The sequence below is a fragment of the Sorex araneus genome, chromosome 2, assembly GCF_027595985.1.
Source record: "Sorex araneus isolate mSorAra2 chromosome 2, mSorAra2.pri, whole genome shotgun sequence".
NCBI classification, from domain to species: Eukaryota; Metazoa; Chordata; class Mammalia; order Eulipotyphla; family Soricidae; genus Sorex; species Sorex araneus.
The window spans coordinates 24,998,681-25,020,915 of NC_073303.1; the positions used below are offsets into that span (position 1 = coordinate 24,998,681).

The window sequence follows — 22,235 nt, forward strand, 5'->3', positions numbered from 1 at the left end:
TTTGTTTGTTTGCAGGGAGGCGGTCCTGGCAATGGAGAGTTTGAACTCTTCCCGGGCGATTGTAAAGCGAAGGGGACACTGAGCCCCACATATGTCACCCCGTGTCACCCTATGATGAGCACTGCTTCTGGAGGGTTTCAGTCGGGGGTCCGGGGTCTCAGGATTCCAGATCTATCAGCACACTAAGGGGAGGTGTGACCAGGCAGCTCTCCATGGGGGTCTCGGGTGCCCCCACTTCTCCCTACTTTCCGACCACCCACCGAAAGCCGCCTCTCCGAAACTCTCCCGGGAGCCTTGAGAAGTCACATTTCCCCAAGTGGGGTTTGTCACAGGGTCATTGTGAGGTTTGCCCGGGACTGAATGGCGGCCGTTGGATGAAATCGTGACATTCCCAGAGTCAAAGATCACCCTGCCCCCAGCGCGGAAGACAGGACTTACAGCCCATGCTGCGACAGGAAGCCACCAGGCTGCAACCCTGCTTCCTCACATCCACCCCTACAGACAACAGACGCCAGACCAGGCTCCCCGGAGCCACTAGTCCTGGTTCCCTTTTCCCACCCAAGACAACTCAAACATCCCGTTAGTCTCTCCCGGGGGGCGGCTCTCCCCCAGCTGCATAGAGGTTTGTAGAGTTCCGTCAGGGAGCGCCCCCCGACAAACCTCTCCTATCCCTTCACTTTCATTCGTCTCTGTCCCTCTGTCTGCACCGGCCAGGGTCCCCAGATCTCTCAGTCGTGCCAGGTCCGCTCTAGAACCGCAGCCTGAGCCCGGCCCCTCCACCCACCCACCTTCACCCGCCGCCCAGGCACGGGCCCAACAGCCCACACTTGAGGCCCTCACGGTTGGAGGCTCTTGCCCCCTCCTTCCCCCACCCCTGCGCCTCGTCCTGTTAGGACCCTCAGTTGGAATTTCCCTGCATTTTGACTTTGAGTCTGACGGTGCTTCCTGGAGAGCGTTGGTGGAGTTGCCCTGAATAAAGATCCCCATGCCCTTGGGCTGGAGCGATAGCACAGCGGGGAGGGCGCTTGCCTTGCATGTGGCCGACCTGGGTTCAATTCCCGGCATCCCATATGGGCCCCTGAGCACCACCAGGAGAAATTCCTGACTGCAGAGCCAGGAGTAACCACTGAGCATCGCTGGGTGTGACCCAAAATAAGCAAAAATTTTTTTAAAAATCTCCATGCCCTTGAAGGCCACCCACCTACTTCACAGACTGAATGAATAAATGAATGGTTTGTCAAGCTGTCTGTGGAAGGGGAAAGGTGACAAGCAGCAGCTTAAATGGAGAAGGAATTTTAAGTTCACAAAATTCTCTGATTATATATCTATGTGTGTATATATACATATAGGTATGTATATATGTATGTATATATACATACATATATACATGCATGTATACATATATACATACATATATACACAGATATATATATATATATATGGTCAGAGCAATAGTAGAGTGGGTAGGGCACTTGCCTTGCATGCAGCTGACCTGGGTTCGATTCCCAGCACTGTTTGGTATCGAATATTCCACACCGCTCTAGCCCACTTCTCCATTTTAAGAGATATGTCTTTAATTTCTTATTAACTAGAACAGCCTTTATATCCAGCACTATTCTTTATCTTTGACATATTAACCCATTCAGTCCACATAGCAAGCCTCCAAGGTGAAAAACTATGATTTAATCCCCAGCACACCCTGTGGTTCCCCAAGCATCACCAGTGTGGCTCCAAAACGAAGAACAACAACAAAATATTTTGCGAAATCTTATGAGTATATATAGGAGTCTGGGTTTGATCGCTGTCACCACATATGGTCCCCTGAGCACCCCTGGGAGCAACCTCGAACAACAAGCCAGGAGTCGGCCCTGAGCACCACAACAACGTGTGGGCCAAAGACAACCCGGAAATTACAATGAAAATAAATAAATACAAATAAATATGCAAATAGAGATCTGAAGCAAATTTCCAGCCCCACTTCTGTCCAGACTGGAAATGCTGGAACCTCCGCTGGCCTCCGGTGAATAGATGAGTGAGCGAACACTGAAAAGTGAGCCCTGTGCCTGAGAGATAGCACGGGGGGGTGGTGCTTGCCTTGCATGCTGCCAGTCTGGGTTCAAATCCCAGGCACCACAGACGGTCTCCCCGCCTCCCTGCCCAAGCACCACCAAGTGATTCCTGAGTATGTGAGCATCACCTCTGTGTGCCCACAAAACGAAACAAAAGTGAACCCCATTCCCTGCTTTTATGAGCACTTCCACATGTCCCTGTCACTGCACTAGGCACACAGAACCAAAAGACGGCCCCATGGCTGCTCAACTAACCCAGACACAAAGTATTCCTCAGAGAGTGAAATTCACACCTGCAAGTAGAGAGAGGCACAACTGGAGGAGAGAGGAGGTGGTCCCGGCTTGAACAGTTTTATTTTGGTTTTGCTTGGGGGCCACACGTGGCAGTGTTGAGGGCTGGTTCCTGGCTCTGCACTCAGGGATGCACTCAGGGATGCACTCCTGGTGGGCTTGGGGGACCATACGGGATGCCAGGAACCAGACCCAAATTTGCAAGGTAAGCCCCTACCTACTGTATTATCACTCTGGCCCCAGGCTGAACAGTTTTAATAAAGAGACTATTCAGATTAACGATAAGAATATCTACCAACAAGAAGATTGATAACTATTAAGAAGATGGGAGACAACAGTTGGAAGCCTGCCTTATAAGCTGGGGGGAGAAGGCAGCTGGGATAGAGAAGGGCTCACTAAGTCAATGATGGTTGGAGGGATCACTCGGGATGGGAGATGTGTGCTGAAAGTAGACAAAGGACCAAACATGATAGCCCCTCATTATCTGTATTGCAAACCATAATGCCCATAAGCAGAGAGAAAGTAAGAAGGAAATTATCTGCCATAGAGGCAGGGGGAGGGACGGGAGGGATACTGTGGACATTGGTAGTGGAAAATGTACATTGGTGGAGAGATGGGTATTTAATCATTGTGTGACTGAAACTCAAACATGAAAGCTTTGTAACTGTAGCTCACAGTGATTAAATAAAATATATTTTTTAATAAAAAAAATTTTAAAGAAGGTGGGAGACAGCTTAAAGGGCCAAAGCACTTGTCTGACTTATGCAAGGCTCCAGGTTTGATCCTGGGTGATTCATGGCCTCCCAAGCATTGCAGGATGTTACCATGGTGGACCCCAGCCCTGCTGGTGAGTTTTTCCCCCTCCAATAAAAAAGACAAAGGGGAAAAAAAAACACAAGCCTGAGGAGAAAGCTCAGAGAAAGGGCTGGAGTGCAGGCAGGAACCTTGGGTTGGGTCCCTGAAACCACACAGTCCTCTGAGCATTGTTGGATACAACCCCTCAGCAGAGAGCTGGGAGCAGACTCTGAACATCATCAGATGTGGCCCAGGCAAACACAAAGATGCAACAAACTTTCTCAAACCAGAATATGTCAAAAGCCATAATCACAAGCCCTTGACATCAGCAAGAATCAATAAGATTAGAAAATGTCATCAGGAAAGAGCCCATTCACCATAGTAACAAAACCCAGCCAATCTAATAAAAGACACATCAAATATTTACGAAAGGACAGAAGAAGACTGGGAGAAACAGATAAGTTAGAATGGGAAGATGTCATTGCAATCAAAAGCCCAGCTCAGCTTTTCACACTAGGGGAAGAGGAACGCAGAGTAGCCCCGAGTTGGGCTTAGATGGAAAAGCACAGGGGCTGGAGCAATAGTACAGCCGGTAGGGCATTTGCCTTGCACGCAGCCAACCCGGGTTCGATTCCCAGCATCCCATATGGTCCTCTGAGCACCGCCGGGGGTGATTCCTGAGTGCAGAGCCAGGAGTAACCCCTGTGAATTGCCAGGTGTGACCCCCCCCAAAAAAAAGATGGAAAAGCACATGCCACACATATATGTGGGCCTGAGTTTGATCCTGGCTTCACAAAGGGAAAAACAAATTAAAGAAAAAGGAACCTAAGAGAGGCCAGAGCAATAGCACAGTGGAGAGGGTGTTTGCCTTGCAGCCCTTCGGGGTTCCCTAGCACTCCATATGGTCCCCCGAGCACTGCCAGGAGTGAGCTCTGAGCTCAGAGCCAGGAGTAAGTCTTGAGCCTCAGCAGGCATGGCTCCCCCCAAACAAAACCAAAAGAACAAAAAAGGCAATTAAGAGTATTAGGGCCAGGGGCTGGAGCAATAGCACAGCGGGTAGGGCGCTTGCCTTGAACGCGGCCGACCCGGGTTCGATTCCCAGCATCCCCTATGGTCCCCTGAGCACAGCCAGGGGTGATTCCTGAGTGCAGAGCCAGGAGTAACCCCTGTGCATCACCGGGTGTGACCCAAAAAGCAAAAAAAAAAAAAAAAAAAGAGTATTAGGGCCAGAGAGAGGGTTCAAGAGGACAAGAGTACACACTTTGCACCCAGGAGCCCAGGTTCAATCCCCAGCGTGCATGGTTACCTGAGCACCACCAGAAATGACCCAAAACAATAACGAGTAATAAGGCCCCTCTACTTTGTGACCGAGAACTCTGGGTTCAACAGAACTGGGAACGGGGATCCTCTGCCCGTATCGCCCTGCTTCCAGCAACCCAGCTTTCTGTGACCATTTGCTCCTCTGTTTAAAATAAGACAATCAGGGGCTGGAGCAATAGCACAGCAGGTAGGGCGTTTGCCTTGCACGCGGCCGACCCGGGTTCGATTCCCAGCAACCCATATGGTCCCCTGAGCACCGCCAGGGGAAATTCCTGAGTGCAGAGCCAGGAGTAACCCCTGTGCATTGCCAGGTGTGACCCCCCAAAAAAAGAAAAAAATAATAAATAAAAAATAAATAAAGTAAGACAATCATGCTTCTCACCAGGGCGGTGTGTGAGAGCTGAATGAATGACTACGCTGAAGACGTAGAGCAGCTATAAAGGCAGCGTGAGTCAATAATAAGGCAGTGACATGGCTGTTCAAATGCAGTGGGCCTGAGTGGTGTGGAAGGATCTCATAAAGTGGGGCCAGAGCGATAGCACAGCAGGTAGGGCGTTTGCCTTGCACGCGGTCGACCCGGGTTCGATTCCCAGCATCCCATATAGTCCCCTGAGCACCACCAGGAGTAATTCCTGAGTACAGAGCCAGGAGTAACACCTGTGCATCGCCAGGTGTGACCCAAAAACAACAACAACAACAACAAGTCGGGCTGGAGCTATAGCACGTGCATTTGCCTTGCACGCAGCTGACCTGGGTTCAATCCCCAGCATCCCATATGGTCCCCTGAGCACCGCCAGGAGTAATTCCTGAATGCAGAGCCAGGAGTAACCCCTGAGCATTGCTGGGTGTGACCCAAAAAGCAAAAAAAAATATTTTTTTAGATCTCATAAATGTGCAGCTCAGCGATCGTAGTGCCACGCGTGTCCCCTACTCCCACCCCAGCCCAGGCTCTGCCCCCAAGTCCCGACCTGGTCCTTGGTAAGTCCTGGTGGGGAGACCCCGAGACCTCAGCCCTCCTCCCACAGTCTGTGCCCATCACAGCCCGACTCAGGCCGTTTGGGCTGAATTGAAGCGATTCTGCACAGAGCCCACCCCAGCTACAGCCCCAGCACCCGGGCTCAAATAGCCGCCCCCACACCACCAATAAGAACTCATGAGCACTGTGGTCAAGTGTGCCAGCACCCACCTGCCAGGCGACCTTTGGAGAGCACCAAGGTCAGGGCTGTGTGCAACCCCCAGACCTCACAGCAATAAAAGCGACATCAAGAATGGAAGGGAGGGGCTGGGTTGATAGTACAGCGAGGAGGGCTTTTGCCTTGCATGTGGTTCATTGGTTCATTTCCTAGCATCACATATGGTCCCCCAAATACCACCAGGAGTAATTCCTGAGCACAGAGCCAGGAGTAACCCCTGAGCATCACCAGGTGTGACCCAAAAAGTAAAAAGAAAAAAAAAAGAATGGAAGGGAGAGAAGTGTAAATAAATAAGCAATCACGTGCATGACAATACAGCAGGTAAGGCATTTGCCTTGTTGTGGCTGACTCAGGTTCAGTTCCCCACACCGAATTCCCCAATCCCCATAGCTCAAACCCTCCATGAATGATCCCTGAGCAGAGAGCCAGGAAAAAGCCCTAAGAACTGCCCTGTGTGGTGGCAGGACCAAATAAATAAATAAATAAAGTGTGTGACCACCCCCCTCAGCCATCACTGAGGCTGATCACATTGAGAGGAGGGGAGGAGGGGAGGGAGGAAGAAGGGAGAGGAAGGAATGAGAGGAAAGGAGAAGGAAGGGAAGGGGGTGGAAGAGAAGAGAAAGGGGAGAGCAGGGAAGGAAGGGGGTAAAGACAAGGGAGGGAAAGGAAGGGAGGAGAAGGAAGGGAAGGGAAGGGAAGGGAAGGGAAGGGAAGGGAAGGGAAGGGAAGGGAAGGGAAGGGAAGGGAAGGGAAGGGAAGGGAAGGGAAGGGAAGGGAAGGGAAGGGAAGGGAAGGGAAGGGAAGGGAAGGGGAAGGGGAAGGGAAGGGAAGGGAAGGGAAGGGAAGGGAAGGGAAGGGAAGGGAAGGGAAGGGAAGGGAAGGGAAGGGAAGGGAAGGGAAGGGAAGGGAAGGGAAGGGAAGGGAAGGGAAGGGAAGGGAAGGGAAGGGAAGGGAAGGGAAGGGAAGGGAAGGGAAGGGAAGGGAGGGGAAAGATAGGCAGATTGACTGATGAATGAAAAGAAGCATCAGCCAACCATTGCCTTTGCTCCTTGGGGCTGGAGTGATAGCATAGCGGGTAGGGTGTTTGCCTTGCACGCGGCCGATCCGGGTTCAAATCCCAGCATCCCATATGGTCCCCTGAGCACCGCCAGGAGTAATTCCTGAGTGCAGAGCCAGGAGTAACCCCTGTGCATCGCCAGGTGTGACCCAAAAACCAAAAAAAAAAAAAAAATTGCCTTTGCTCCTTGTGACCATTATGTCGCAGGGCGAGGAGGGGGCACTCCAAGCTCCCCCAGGAGTGGGACCTGGCAGAACACCTGTCTGCCTGAGTCCACCGTGTCCTTCCCTGTCCCTCCCTCCCGCAGAGGCCCGCCTCTCCCAAGCCTCCAAGCCATCCTCAGGGTCTGCCTGGGAAAATCTCTCCAAGAACCCCCCCCGGGGGGGGAGGCAGCCCGGACCCCCAGATCTTACCCATTTCGATCCCGCAGATGACCAGGGCAGCCACCACGGCCCCGGCCGACGTCCCTGCAAAGCGATGGGCAGTGTCCAGCATCCGGGGGGCCAGGTCCCGCAGCGCGTCCACGGCCCCCGCCTGGTAGAAGGACAGGAACCCGCTGCCCGAGAAGGAGATGGAGTGCGGGGTGTCGGGGTCCCCCTTGAACACCTGTTCGTCCATCCCCTCGGCCGGGGAGCGGCCGCGCGGGCCCGCTGCCTGTTGGAACTCGCAGCCCGGCACCCACGGGTGGCTGAGTGGGGGCCCGGGGGCCTCCTCCAGGGATGTTTACGCCCCACGAGGCGGGTGCGCGGGTGGGCAAAGGGCCCCCGAGCCGGGCCCGGGCTGGCGAGCTGCGTCCTGGGCTGGCCCGTGGGCCCTCGGCGGCGTCATGGTGCGCCTCGCCCCATCCCGGCAGGGACTGGGAGCATCTCGGCGGCCGCAGGGGCCAGGCCCAAAGAGGCGGCGCTGGCTTCACACCCCCAGTTGCAAAACCTCCTTCTCCGCCCCCGGATGCTTATCGGGGTGCCTGTCGGCCTCCCGCCCAGCACGGGCAGGTGAGGAGGAAGCGGGGTGCTCCCTTCGGGGCCCGCTGTGTGCGCCTCGCCGCGCCCGCCTGGGGGGGTGGGGGTGAGGGTCCCGCACCCACGCTGCCTGCCCGCCCCACGGAGGGAGGGCCCTGCCCGGGCTCCTTCCCCGGCCGCGCTGCGCTGGGTGTGCCGCGTTGCACAATTATTTTTCTGCCCTTACATAATCCCTCGCTGGGTTATTCACGTCTCTGTCACCTGTTAGGACCCGGCCTGGGGCAAAACTGCAAAGGGAGAGCAGGTGGCTGCGCCCCGCCCACCACCCCCTAGACACCTGTCCCTCTTCCCCCCTGCTGGCCCTTCCGTGACCCAGGTGGTCACCCTGCCTCCTCCCCCAACCCCAGCTCTGCCACGCGCCCAGAGGACCCCCTTCCCGCGTAAGATGCTGAGAGGGGAAGGGGGCCCCTCGAGGATGGAGGACTTGGGAGGTCCCAGAGGGGCCTATGGTCAGGCAGAGGGGGGGGGTTGGAGTCCAAAGGGTGAAGGAAGCAGTACTGGGGTGGGGGTGGGGGCAGGACTGGAGCTGCCTTCCATGGCAGGGAAGAAGAGGGTTGCCCCCGCCCCCCACCCCCACCCCAAACGTCCTTGCCAAACCCCCCATCCCGCTCTACTGAGTCAGGACTGGAAAGAGAATCCGGACAGTCTCTCAGCCTCTCGGCTTCAGCTTCACACTCTGATCCCGGGATCAGCGTTGAGCACAGCCAGGGGTCCCCCAACTCTGCAGGCACGTGGAGTCCTCAAGAGGGGACTTGCTGGAGTGATACTCGGGTAGGGAGTCCTGAAAGTTTAGGGGACCACCCGCAGAGAGGACACTGGCCTAGAGAGAAATACGTGTGTGTGCAAGTGTGTGTGCGTGTATGTGTGTGTAAGACGTTGAGTGCGAATGCATGCATGTGTGTGAATTTGTGTGAATGCATATGAGAGAGAGAAAGAGAGAGTGAGAGAGCGAGCGAGAGAGAGAGAGGTGTCCAGTCAGCTTCTTCTTTTCTTTTTTTTTTTTTTGCTTTTTTTGGGGGAGTCACACTTGGCGATGCACAGGGGTTACTCCTGGCTCATGCACTCAGGAATGGCAGTGCTCAGGGAACCATATGGGATGCTGGGGATCGAACCCGGGTTGGCCACGTGCAAGGCAAACGCCCTACCCGCTGTGCTATCGCTCCAGCCCCAATTCAGTCAGCTTTGAAGCCCCAAGCTGTGGCTTCCTTCTTGGGAAATCAGGTCAGGACCCGTGTTCCCCACTTGGGGGTGGTGGGGTCCAGATGGCCGTGTGGACACGATGTTCTCTAATTCAGACACCTGGGAGGAAGAGGCCGCGGGCAATGTGAGCTGGCCAGAGAACCATCCGAGGCAGACTGGGCTGAAACACCAGCTGGGCAGGGCTGAGTCTGGGCGAGGAGCACGAAGAGGATGGACGACGTGGTCTGGACCCAGCAGAGCCGCATGGCGGCGCCACAGGGGGTGGGGGTGAGGGGGACCAGGGAGCAGCCAGAAGGAGAAGGTGTTTCTATGGTCAGGAGCAGCGCGTGCCTGGGCGTGAGGACCAGCATTTACACGACAGCATCGCGTTGGCTCCGACAGGCAAGGCTGGAGTCCCAGCTCTGCCGTTTACTGGTGCTCAGACCTCACTGGGCCTCAGTTTTCCTCCTCTGTCAAAGGGACAATACTATTGCACAGACATTGTAGAGATGAAGATAAGGTTGCAAACTGCCTAGCACAGAATCTATTCATTATTATCATCAAAGGACGGCAACAGACACACGGACCTGGACAGAAAGCAGAAAGGTGGACCCTGGGCGGGGGACAGGACCATAGGCTGCAGGAGGAGGTGCTGGGAGGCCCTAGACAGTTTGGGAAGACCAAGAGAGACAGGGCAGGGTGGGGCGGGGCAGGGCTGCAGAAGGCGGGGCTCAGGCTGCTGCTGAAGACTTTCAGGACTGTGGACTGGCTGGGTGGGCGGATGAGTCAGGGCTGACGCCTCCTGGAGCCCCGGGCTGAGGGGGTGGGGCTCTCTCCGGCCAATCCGGGCCAACTGGGACAGTGGGCGGACACAGGGCGGAGGGTGCGTTTCCTTTATGATGGGCTTGAAAGGGGGCGGGGAGGGGGAAAATGACTCAAAGGGCTGGGGTGCATGATGGACATGTGTGAACCCCCCGGGTTCGGTCCTCAGGACTATATGGGTCTCCCCCACCCCGCTCCCAGCGTCAACCAGACACGGTGAGAGCAGCCCTTAAGCACCAGAGCGGGTGGGCCCCCACAGAAAACAAACAAAAGGTGGGTGTGAGGAGGGCACTCTCTTGCATGCACACTTGCAGACAGGCAAGACCTGGATATGATCCCCGGGGTCCTCCAGGGTGATCCCCTGAGCCCACCAGGAGTGATTCCTGAGCCCAGAATCCAGAGCACCACCCAGTGTGGCCCCCAAACAACCAAATACAGGATGTGTGTGAAATGTCAGCAGGATATTAGACTGGGGAGCCGGAGCAATAGCACAGCGGGGAGGGCATTTGCCTTGCACGCGGCCGACCTGGGTTTGATTCCCAGCATCCCATATGGTCCCCGGAGCACCGCCAGGAGTAATTCCTGAGTGGAGAGCCAGGAGTAACCCCTGAGCATTGCTGGATGTGGCTCAAAAAGCAAAAGAAGAAAGAAAAAAGAAAAAAAGATGAAGATATTAGACTGGGTTGGGGGCGGAGAGGATATGAAGGGAGAAAGGTCCCAGAGAGGGACAGAAGAGAGGGCAGAAGGCAGCAGAGAACGAAGAGTTGGGAGGGAGGGCGAGAGAGGGGGCCGAGGAGGGGCACAGGTTTAGGCTGAAGGGAGACTGGAACTTTTTTCTGGGTCATCTGGCTATGCAGGACAATGCACTGGCATTGCATGGGCTGTAGGGCGGGGTGGAGGGGTTGCAGAAGGCCGATCACCCCCACCCCTACCTCTGGAGCTCTTTCAGACTCAGCCCCGGGCTGGTATGTTAGACCTTGGTCTTCCCTGAGGAAACAGACTCCGGAGAGGCCACGGCAGTGAGGCCCAGCGCCTGTGCAGACAAGCAAATCAGAAAAGCACCCACGGGCCCCGGAGACCCCACGGGCGCTGCTGATGTTCCAGGAGGAAGGGGTGGCTGCCCCGGGAGACGTGATGTCGGCAGGCAGGCAGACAGGGAAGGCCCCTTCCCTCAAGGTAACGGCGATGAGTTTCCTGGGAAATCAGAGTATCAGGAGCCCTGAAGTTGCAAATGTCCAACTTGGCCGAAAACAGGAACGAAGGCCTGATAAAGCTTTCACCGGGCCAGCAACAGACCCAGAGAAGGCTCCAGCAGAAACAAAAAGCCAGGAAAGGAATTTTAAACAAGACCATCACCACTCCCATCCCTACCCGCCTTGGCAACCTCCCTAGCAACCGACTTTTACCTAGGTAGAAACCCCAAGTGGGGGCAGGTTGGAAAACCCCACAAAGGCCACCTAGAACACATATGCTGCCCGAGCCCATGTGCTACCTGTGCCCACGTGACCAATCACATGCGGTGACTGAGCACATGTGTCGCCCGCATCTCCTGAGATGCATACTTTCATGCTTTCATGCCTAATGCTGGGCTGTGTGTAGGGGCTCTCTCCGCCCTTGCAGAAGCCCGGGTTCTCTCTTGAGCACGTTACTTTCCACTCTCTCCCACTTTCCCTTCTTCTTTCCCTTCAAAACCTCCCAATAAAGTCTGTTTTACTCCACTGCTTTTCTACTCCTGAACTTCCTTTCTGGGGGGGCGAGACAAGGACCCAGTAACCCTGGTTCCCGGGTGGCAAAAGCGGATGGGGAGAAAGTGACCATCTTTCTCCTCCCTGCTTCACAGAAGCCACCTGTGGGGCCCACTGACAGCAACATCACCCAGGACACATGATAGAGACCAAGACGGATGGCAGGTGCTTCTGGCTTAGCCTTTTCCTGAAATAAATAAATAAATAAATAAATAAATAAAATAAACCAACCTCCTCCCTCTGTTTAGTTCCGGTACAGTGTTTCTGCAGTAAAGAACCTACTCATTCTTAATCGTTGGGAAGGGCAGGGGGTTCTGAGCTACACCCAGCTGTGCTCAGGGATCACTCCTGACTTAGCTCAGGAATCGCTCCTGGTGGTGCTCAGGGGACCACATGGGGTGTGGGGGATCAAACCCAAGTCAGATGTCTGCAAGGCAAGCGCCCTCCCCCTCTGCTCTCTCTCTCCAGCCCTCGACCTTGACGTGAGTTGAGAGACTATGACGGCATGACTTCACCCATCAACAATTTGGCCCGTAATGTTTAGCCTGAACCTAGTGGAGGCCTAACTCTAGTTGACTGTGGATGCAAGGTGTGAAGGAACAAGGTCAATGACCCAAGTGCAAACAAGCGTCTTAGGTACCGTGGGCGGAGACCACTGCTGCCCGGCCGCCGTTCCCAGCCCTCCTGCCCGTGGCCCCCTTGCATGTGAAGAAGCAGCTGAACGTCTCCACCCTCAGTTTCTCAGCTCCCTGGCAGCTGCAGTGATCTTGAGACCAAGCCTGGCCAGTGGGAAGTAAGAGGAATTCTGCCAGGCGCCTGCCCAGAGAGTCTCATTCTAGATCTAAGGAGAAAGGCACCTAAGGAGAGGCCCTTCATCATATCCCCCTGTAGGGAGGGAGGGAGAGGGACGGAGGAGAAGGGGGACAGAAGGGAGGGGAGGGCAGAGAGGGGGAGGAGAGAAGAGGATAGGAAAAGGAGAGGAGAGGGGAGGTCAGGCCAGGAGAAGGGAAGGGAAAGAAAAGAAGGGAAGGGAAGGAGAGGAGAGGGGAGGGGAGGAGAGGGAGAGAATGAAGGGGAGAAGAGAGGAGGGGGCGGAAGGGGAGGGGAGTTTACTCAGGACTTAGAAACCTGAGAATATGTTGAGTACAGGTGCCCCCCAAAAACATTGCACTTCTGGGGCTGGAGCGATAGCAGGTAGGGCGTTTGCCTTGCATGTGGCCGACCCAGGTTCAATTCCCAGCATCCCATATGGTCCCCTGAGCACTGCCAGGCGTAGTTCTTGAGTGCAGAGCCAGGAGTAACCCCTGTGCATTGCTGGGTGTGATCCAAAAAGAAAAAAAAATCACACTTCTCAGATTGGGCCTGGGGGGTTACTGCACTGGGGAAGAAGTTTCAGGTCTCGTAGGCAGAGCTCAGAGTTTCCTCTGGAGGTCCCGGCTGGCCTCGGGTCCGAGAGAGCCCGCAGGGTGGTCTGTCCTCTGGGTCAGGCAACTTCCTTTGCCAGGTGTGCAGGATGACCTTGAAGGGTCCTTCCAGGGTGTGGTGTTCCGGGCCTCCAGGGGAGAGAGGCACCCCGGGAGTGTTCCCCGAGGGGAGGGCTGGGGGTTTCTCCTCCCCTGATCCACTTCGTCCGGAACTGGTGGGTTGTTTATTGTAACAATAAACTGTAACCCTAATTCTGTTAGGCGCCTGCCCAGAGAGTCTCTTTTTTTTTTTTTTTTTTTTTGCTTTTTGGGTCACACCCGGCGATGCACAGGGGTTACTCCTGGCTCTGCACTCAGGAATTACTCCTGGCGGTGCTCAGGGGACCATATGGGATGCTGGGATTCGAACCCGGGTTGGCCGCATGCAAGGCAAATGCACTCCCCGCTGTGCTATCGCTCCAGCCCCCCCAGAGAGTCTCATTCTGGATGGAAGGAGAAAGGCAGCTAAGGAGAGGCCCTGCAACACATCCCCCTGTAGTGAGGGAGGGAGAGGGACAGAGGAGAAGGGGGACGGAAGGGAGGGGAGGGCAGAGGGGGGGAGGAGAATGCTAATGTTAATTAGGCTGCGGGTTTCTCCTCCCCTGGCCCAACTGCATCTGCCCAGTGTCCAAGACTCAGAGCTGGACTTTTGTCAAACTCTTGTCAGATTTAGGAAGTTCAGGGCTAGACTGTCTGTCTCACGGGGATGAGGCCATGAGTTGAACCCCAAGCACTGCCACTGTGATTCCTGGCACTGTAGCTAAAATGTGACCCACCCACCCCCTGTCCCCAACCTCGTGAGCCTTGCTCACAGGGTGAGTGTGACCCCTGGTCATTGCAATAATGACAAGGGAAGGAAAGGGAGAGAATATAAGTGATTTGGAGAGTATGACTCAGGAGCGAGGCGGGAGCGGGCACACTGGGGCCGGGGCACAGCTGGCGGGCGCCCTGCCACTCTGGCCTCTTCAGGATCCGAGATCGCTCGTGTGGCCTCAGTGGCATCCTTTTCTCGCTAGGAAAGAGCTCAGCACCGAAGCTAAACACAGCCACTCAGCACTGAAAATAGGGCAGCAGAGCCAATATCCCTCCTGTACAGATGGACCGAATCTTTTTTTTTTTTTAATTGAATCACCATGTGGAAAATTACAAAGCTTTCAGGCTTAAGTCTCAGTTATACAATGCTGAAACAACCATCCTTTCACCAGTGCACATATTCCACCACCAAAAAAACCCCAGTATACCTCCCAACCCCCCACCCCTCCCGCCCCCACCTTTGTAACTGATAAATTTCACTTTACTTTCTCTTTACTTTGGTAACATTCAATATTTCAACAAAAAACTCACTATTATTGTTAGGAGTTCCCCACTAGAGTCAGACCTGCTGTGAAGAGAGATGAGGTTGCGTGGCCGCAATAGAGGTCGCGCAGCTGCAACGGAGGTCGCGCGGTTTTGGATTTCTGTATTTTAGTAACTAAGTCCAGGGGAATTTATGGCAGAAATTGGATCATTGCAAGTTTGTATCTCTCATGAGTGGTCCTCATAATATGGCGGTCGCCACGCCCTTCCCCCCACCCCCCGCAAGGAAAAGGCAAGAGAGAAAAACCTTTCCCCTCCTGGGCAGGCGTGGGGCCGAGGCTTCGTTCTCAGTCTGGAGACATTCTGCAAGGAGCTGCCGGTACCAAAAGTAGTTTAGCTGGCCTCTGAAGTCATGCTCGTGCAGGTGCGGTGACGCCGCACACGTGCAGCCCCCGAGATTGCATCTCGGCGGAGAGTGGGGCCCAGATGGACCAAATCTTAACATATTACATCTCATTCAAATATTTGCTTTGAAAAAGCTGAAACATCAGAGATGGAAGTGAAACATCCACTGAACTATCTCTCTCTCTCTCTCTCTCTCTCTCTCTCTCTCTCTCTCTCTCTCTCTCTCCCTCTCTCTCTCTCTCTCTCTCTCTCCCACACACACACCTCTTTGTCTCTCTCTCACTCTCTCTCACACACACACATACATACACACACACACACGTGTGTGTGTGAGGGGGTTATCACCCTCTGGGATGCTCAGGGTTACTCCTGTCTCTGCACTCAGGAATTACTTCTGGTGGTGCTCATATGGGACCATATGGGATGCCGAGAATCTAACCTCATGCAAGGCAAATGCCCGACCCGCTGTGCTATCGGTCCGACCCCTAAACTCTTTTCAGGCTTTCCCCTCCCCCACCCCAACCTAGGAAACAAGGTCCAGATCAATGATAATCGTTGCTTTCCATGCAGTTTTGTACTCAATGACACAAATATTTGGGCAGGGTGGCAGGGGCTGGGGGTTGGGGGGTGGAAGGAACATACTCGGAAGTTCTGGGAACTTAATCCTGGCTCTGTGCTTCGGGATCACTCCTGGTGGCACTTGGGGGACCATTGTTGGACCCAGGCAGCAAACTGTGGTCACCCACCATGCAAGGCAAGCACCCTAATACCTATGATAAGTCTCTGGCCTGGGTTTTAGTTATTTTAAATGACTTACCCACCTGTTAAACAACTCCTAAGTTATTTATTCAATTTCCATTGCAAAATTGTAGTCCAGTGGGCAATTTGATATCATCTATTTAAAAATAAACACATGGCTGGAGTGACAGAACAACGGGTTAGGGCTTTTGCCTGCATGGGTTGACCCAGGTTTGATCCTCGGCATCCCATATGGTCCCCTGAGCATCAACAGGAGTAATTCCTGAGTGCAGAGCCAGAAGTAACCCCTGAGCATCGCCAGGTATACTCCCATAAGAAAACAAAACAAAATTTTTTTTTGTTTTTGGGTCACACCCGGCAATGCACAGGGGTTACTCCTGGCTCATGCACTCAGGAATTACCCCTGGTGGAGCTCAGGGGACCATATGGGATGCTGGGATTCGAACCCGGGTCAGCCACATGCAAGGCAAACACCCTGCCCGCTGTGCTATCACTCCAGACCCAACAAAACAAAATTTAAAAATTTAAAAAATAAAAATAAACAGAATAAAAATTTGTCCTGCAGAAATGCTCAGAAGAAGCCTTAACATACATGCAACAAGGTTATTAAATAGACCACCAATTATAATAGTAAAAAATCTAAAATTAACCTAAATATCTATCCAGGGAAAGCTAGCAAATGAGTTAGGGGATAGCTAAGTGAATTTTCTGCAGCCAAATAGATTAACACGGTCTAAATGTGATAATGCAGGGGCTGGAGCGATAGCACAGCAGACAGGGCATTTGCCTTGCACATGGCCAACCCGGGTTCAATTCCCAGCATCCCATATGGTCCCCTGAGCACCTCCAGGAGTAATTCCTGAGTGCATGAGCCAGGAGTAACCCCTGTGCATCACTCAGTATGACCCAAAAAGCAAAACAAGAAAAATAAAATACAATAATAAAAAATAAATAAATGTGGTAATGCAGATACTTCTCCAAGGTGTAGGGCAGATTTTTTTTTAATCTTATTGAATCACTGTGAGATAGTTACAAGCTTTCATGTTTGGATTACAATCACACCATGATCAAACACCCATCCCTCCACCAGTGCACATTCCCCACCAGTGATATCCCGGGTATACCCCTCCTTTCCTACCCTCCCCCTGCCTCCTTGGCAGACAATATTCCCCATACTCTCTCTCTACTTTTGGGCATTACGGCTTGCAACACAGACACTGAGAGGACATCATGTTAGGTCCATTATCTACTTCCGGCATGCATCTCCCATCCCGACTGGTTCCTCCAGCCATCATTTTCTCAGTGATCCCTTCTCTACTCCATCTGCCTCCTCCCCTCCGCTCATGAAGCAGGCTTCCAGCTATGGGGCAATCCCCCTGGGGTAGGACAGATTTTAAAAAGCATAGTGAGCTATGGTATAAGTTGCAAAAGAGACAGAGTCCCTCAGTACACACAGGCCAGATGTTAGTGGCGGCTGAGGGAGGGGACAGGGTCTGGGGCATGAGGGAGGCCCCGTTGCCAGGGTTCCCATGGCCAGATTGTCCGTGTGGTTGTCCTTGTTGCTTCCACTACCATCAACAAGAAGTGATGTGTGTGGTCCCAGGTGGCCTTGGCTTGACATTTGGGGTAAAGAGACCCTTTTGCTCCGATCTCTGAGAAGAAATGGGACTAGGGGGGTGGAGGAAGGCGAGGTGGGGCCACAGCCAAGGGATTTCATCGCCGTCTTCAGCAGCAGCTCCAAGAGATGGGGAAGTGATTGCGACAACCTGCCCATTTGATGAGATCGATTCGATGGAATTTGGCCTCTGCGAGGGGCTTGTCAGTGACCCACAGCAGGTACAGGGGGAGTGGGAGATGGGGCTGTCTCTGGATGGGGGTGGGCGGGAGCGCAGAGGGAAGTGGGTGGAAGGCTGGGGTGAGTCTGAGCCCGGAGGGGCTGAGTCTAAACCCAGTCCAGTGTGTGTGAGTTCTGCGGTCAGGGCTAGGACACCCTAGAGTCTGGGTGTTCCCAACTGTCTGGGTGAGGTGGGGAGAAACTGGCACCCCTCCCCCAGCACTGGAGGAGAGCACTGACTTCAAATGTTCCAGTGGAACCTAGAAAAATGCTCATCTGTTGGGGCTGGAGCGATAGCACAGCAGGTAGGGCGTTTGCCTTGCACGTGGCCGACCTGGGTTCGATTCCCAGCATCCCATATGGTCCCCTGAGCACTGCTGGGGGTGATTCCTGAGTGCAGAGCCAGGAGTGACCCCTGTGCATCGCTGGGTGTGACCCAAAAAAAATGCTCATCTGATAAATGAGAATTTTTGCAGGTAGATAGATAGATAGATAGATAGATAGATAGATAGATAGATAGATAGATATAGATTTGCTTTTTGGGTCACACCCGGCAATGCACAGGGGTTACTCCTGACTCATGCACTCAGGAATTACTCCTGGTGGTGCTTGGGGGACCATATGCGATGCTGGGAATCGAACCCGGATTGGCCGTGTGGAAAGCAAACGCCCTCCCGCTGTGCTACCACTCCAGCCCCCTTTGCAGATATTTTCTCTCCCTTTCAATGTTGCTTTCGCTGCTGTCATCTGGGCTAGCAGACGCACACCCGGCTGTGGTGCTGGCACACCTTTTTTCGCTCTCTGGGGTGTAGAGCATGGCTACGGGCACTGGAGCAGATAAGACCCACCCTTGCAAAGCAGCCCAGAAATGAGGTCCCACAGAAGGGAGCATCTGGGTGAAGTTGGCAAGAACAGGGTGTCAGCACCAGGTGTCCGGCCTTGAGCCTCACTCCAACCTCCTAGTCACATGCGCCAGACACAGAAACTGTCACGTCTGCTTAGCAGGTCATCCTAACCGCGGCATCTAGCCTTGATTGGGATTGGGCCGGGCAAAGCAGAGTAGGAGAGGTGACAGGCCAATGATGCTGAACCTCATGTGATCGGACCTTCCTGTAAGCCGAGACCCCCCTATAAAATATGTGCGTATTTGGCAACAAAGCGAATAGCCATCGGCTGCTGGGGGGGGGTGTCTCTGCACACCCATTACCCTTCGCCCCCCCATCTGCCCGGACCTGGTGTGCAACATGCTCCAGGCAGGACCATCTCTGTCCATGCTCCAGCCACTGTGCTCACACATATTTGGGGACAGCGGTGGTGGGTGGGGGTGGGGGGGTAGAGCATACCCTGTGGTTTTTGGGCAACATTGCAAGATTTGTGCTCAGGGGTAGCTCCCTGCAGTGCTCAATGAGTGGTTGGGGATGGAACCAGGGTCAGAGCATGCAAGTGCCTTCACCTCTGCACAGTCTCTCTGCCCCTTCAGGGGTGGTGCTCACTTAGGGTCATGCCTTTTAGTTGCGGGGTTCACACACTCCTGCCTGGTGGGCAATTGCTCCTAGCCCTGGGCAGGGGGTGGAGGGAACACGCAGGAAATGGTATTTTACATTCATTGCAGCACTGTTCACAGTAGCCAGAATCTGGAAATAACCTGAGTGCTCGAGGACAGACGACTGGTTAAAGAAACTATGGTACATCTATACAACAGATGCAGCTGTTAGGAAAGATGAAATCAGGAAATCTGCTTATAAATGGATGGACATGGACACTATCATGCTAAATGAAATGAGTCAGAAAGAGAGGGGCAGGGGCTGGAGCAATAGCATAGCGGGTAGGGCGTTTGCCTTGCATGTGGCCAACCTGGGTTCGATTCCCAGCGTCCCATATGGTCCCCCGAGCACCGCCAGGAGTAATTCCTGAGTGCAGAGCCAGGAGTAACCCCTGAGCATCGCCGGGTGTGACCCAAAAAAGTAAAAAAAAAAAAAAAAAAAAAAAAGAGGGGGCAGACATAGAAGGACTGCACGCATTTGTGGAATATAAAATATCATAGTATGAGACTGACACCCAAGGACATTAGAGATAAGGGCCAGGAAGATTGCTCCATGGTTGGAAGGCTGCCTCATGAGCTGAGGGAGAAGGCAGCTGGGATAGAAAAGGGATCACTAAGTCTCGGGATGGGAGATGCGTGCTGACAGTAGACAAAGGACCAAACATGATGGCCTCTCAGTAACTGTATTGCAAACCACGATGCCCAAAAGTAGAGAGAGTAAGATGGAAATTGTCTGCCATAGAGGCAAGGAGATGGGTGGGATGGGGCAGAGAGGGATACTGGGGACATTAGTGGTGGAAAATGTACACTGGTGGAGGGGTGGGTGTTTGATCATTGTATGACTGAAACTCAAACATTTGTGACTGTATCTCATGGTGAGTCAATAAAAAAATAATAAATGATATTTTACAGACCCAAATAAATGAGGGAAAAGGCAGCTTGCGCATACCTGTATTTAGACTTAGGATGGAGGTACAGGGGTTAAGATGGTCTCTACAGCATAGAGATAACAGGTACCCCAGGATGAAGCCCAGCGGCAGCTCGAAGGTACCACATACCCCAGGATGAAGCCCAGCATCCTTTGTCAAGACCAACTGAGGGGTATTCCAAGTGCTGACAGCTGGTGTTTAAATCACAGCTGCGTTGGGGCTGGAGCAATAGCACAGCGGGTAGAGCATTTGCCTTGCACGCGACCGAACCAGGTTCGAGTCCCAGCATCCCACATGGTCCCCTGAGCACCACCAGGAATGATTCCTGAGTGCAGAGCCAGGAGTAACCCCTGAGCATCACTGGGTGTGACCCGAAAAGCAAAAAAATTAAATTAAATAAATAAGTAAATAAATAAATAAATCACAGCTGCGTGGATTCAGCCTTGGACAAGTTTCTTACAGATAAGAAAACAAGTTTCTTGCTTTCTTATCTATCAAAGGGGAAGTGTCCTGGCATGTGCTAACTCAGTCTTAGCTGTGGTTATTGATTTACTCACACAGCCCCGGCTCAGGGCAGTGACATTAAAGGGCCCGCAGGCCTGTAACCCCAGCTGATGATGCTGTAACCCCAGCCGAGTCACGGGCACAGCAGTGAGGCCACAGCATGAGGCGGGTCTGTGGTTCCATCTGCGCCTCTCTGCGTCTCTGCCTCTCCGCCTCTCCCTTCTGGTACCTGGGAGCCTAAAGTGTCTTCAGGGGGCTCCTTGGGGGAACGGGAACACGACAGAGCTTGGATTTACTTCCAAGGCTGCTCTAGTGCCTGCATGTTGGGCTCTTAAGGAAACATGCTTTGTTTTGTGGAAGGATCTCTGGTCATGGTTGTCCAATAAATATTTGTGGCATGAGCCAGTGGTCAGTGCCAAACCTGGAAACCGCCTAAACGCTTGACATTAAGGCGTTGTTGTTACACTGTGGTCCCGTCACCCAACAAAACCGAACAGTCACGGAGAAGGGATAATTATAGTGATTATACAGAGAGATAGAGAAAGGTTTGTGACCTAATAACCTTGGGGGGAGGGGGGAACAAACGCTGTGACCCTGGGTCAAGGCGCAAGTCCTCCTGGTCCAGCGGCCACAGAGCTGAGCTGCACTACGGGGAGTGGCCACAAGGGGGCCTCAGCACCTCGCTGCTTCCACACTTCCGGTATGCAAGTACCTACCTGCAGGGTAGGGGCAACGGATAAAGGATTTCCTAACGCAATGGTGACATTTCACAACCAGTGGGGGGGAGACTGGGATACAAATCTGAGATACCCACTAGGAGAGGTGCCAATTCCGTGTGGTAATTTGCTGTGACTTCCAGCATGATGGCCAGACACAGTCCTGCCTTTTCAAACCTGAATTCCTATTGCTCCCAGGGCCGCAGTGGGGGGGGGGGGGGCGATTAAAACAGAGCAGGTGAAGGCAGTTCACACGACGAGACAGAGAGGAGAGCTGGTGGGGGATTCTGAGAAAGATGCGCTGCTCTTTTCGAAGAGATGAACGACAGGGCTGGAGAGATAGTAGAGCGGTCATAGGGTGCTTGCCTTGCACGGCACAGACATGGGTTGGACCCCCGGCATCCCATATGATCCCCCGAGCACTGCCAGGAGTGATTCCTAAGTGCAGAGCCTTGAGCATTGCTGGATGTGGCCCTCAAACCAAAATAATAATAATAATAATAATAAATGATAATAATAATAATAATATGAAATGAACAGCAATGATACAGCTAGTAAAGGCACCGCAGGTCCTCCTGTGGTAGGCAGACAGTGGATAGGGAAGGCTCCCTGCCCAAGGCAATGGCAATGAATTTCCTGGGAAATAATATCAATAGCCCTGAGATTGCAAAAGGCCAACTTTGCCTTTTGCAATCTCTACATCTACAGGATGTAGAGCCTGATAAGACTCTCACCTGGCCAGTAACAGACCCAGAGAAGGCTGGATACCCCCTCCGACAGAAGAAGCTTCAGCAGAAACAAAAGGTCAGCAAAGAAATTTTATTTATTTATTTATTTATTTATTTTTAATTTATTAAATCACCATGATATAGTTTCAAGCGTTCATGTTTGGGTTACAATCTCACCATGATCAAACACCCATCCCTCCACCAGTGCACATTCCCCACCACCAATATCCCGGGTATACCCCATCTTTCTCACTCTCCCCCTGCCTCCATGGCAGACAATATTCCCCATACATTCTTGCTATGTATTCTATGTATTCCCCATACATACTTTGGGGCATTATGGCTTGCAACACAGACACTTGAGAGGTCATCGTGTTTGGTCCATTATCTACTTCCGGCATGCATCTCCCATCCCAACTGGTTCCTCCAGCCATCATTTTCTTAGTGATCCCTTCTCTATTCCATCTGCCTTCTCCCCTCCACTCATGAAGCAGTCTTCCAGCTATGGGGCAATCCTCCTGGCCCTAGTATCTACCGTCCTTGGGTATCGTTCCAGCCCTGTTTGTCC

The 22,235-nt window shown here is 53.2% G+C and overlaps 1 protein-coding gene across 1 annotated transcript in view; it reads right to left on the reverse strand.

Moving 5' to 3' along the window:
* The window catches only part of PNPLA1 (patatin like phospholipase domain containing 1), a 52,911-nt gene extending 45,568 nt beyond the window's left edge, over window positions 1-7,343 (reverse strand). Inside the window, exon 1 of the mRNA XM_012935345.2 lies at window positions 7,139-7,343. Within this exon, the coding sequence (XP_012790799.2) occupies window positions 7,139-7,343 (205 nt within the window). The remainder of the gene's footprint in view (window positions 1-7,138) is intronic.
* Between the last annotated feature and the right edge of the window lie 14,892 nt (window positions 7,344-22,235).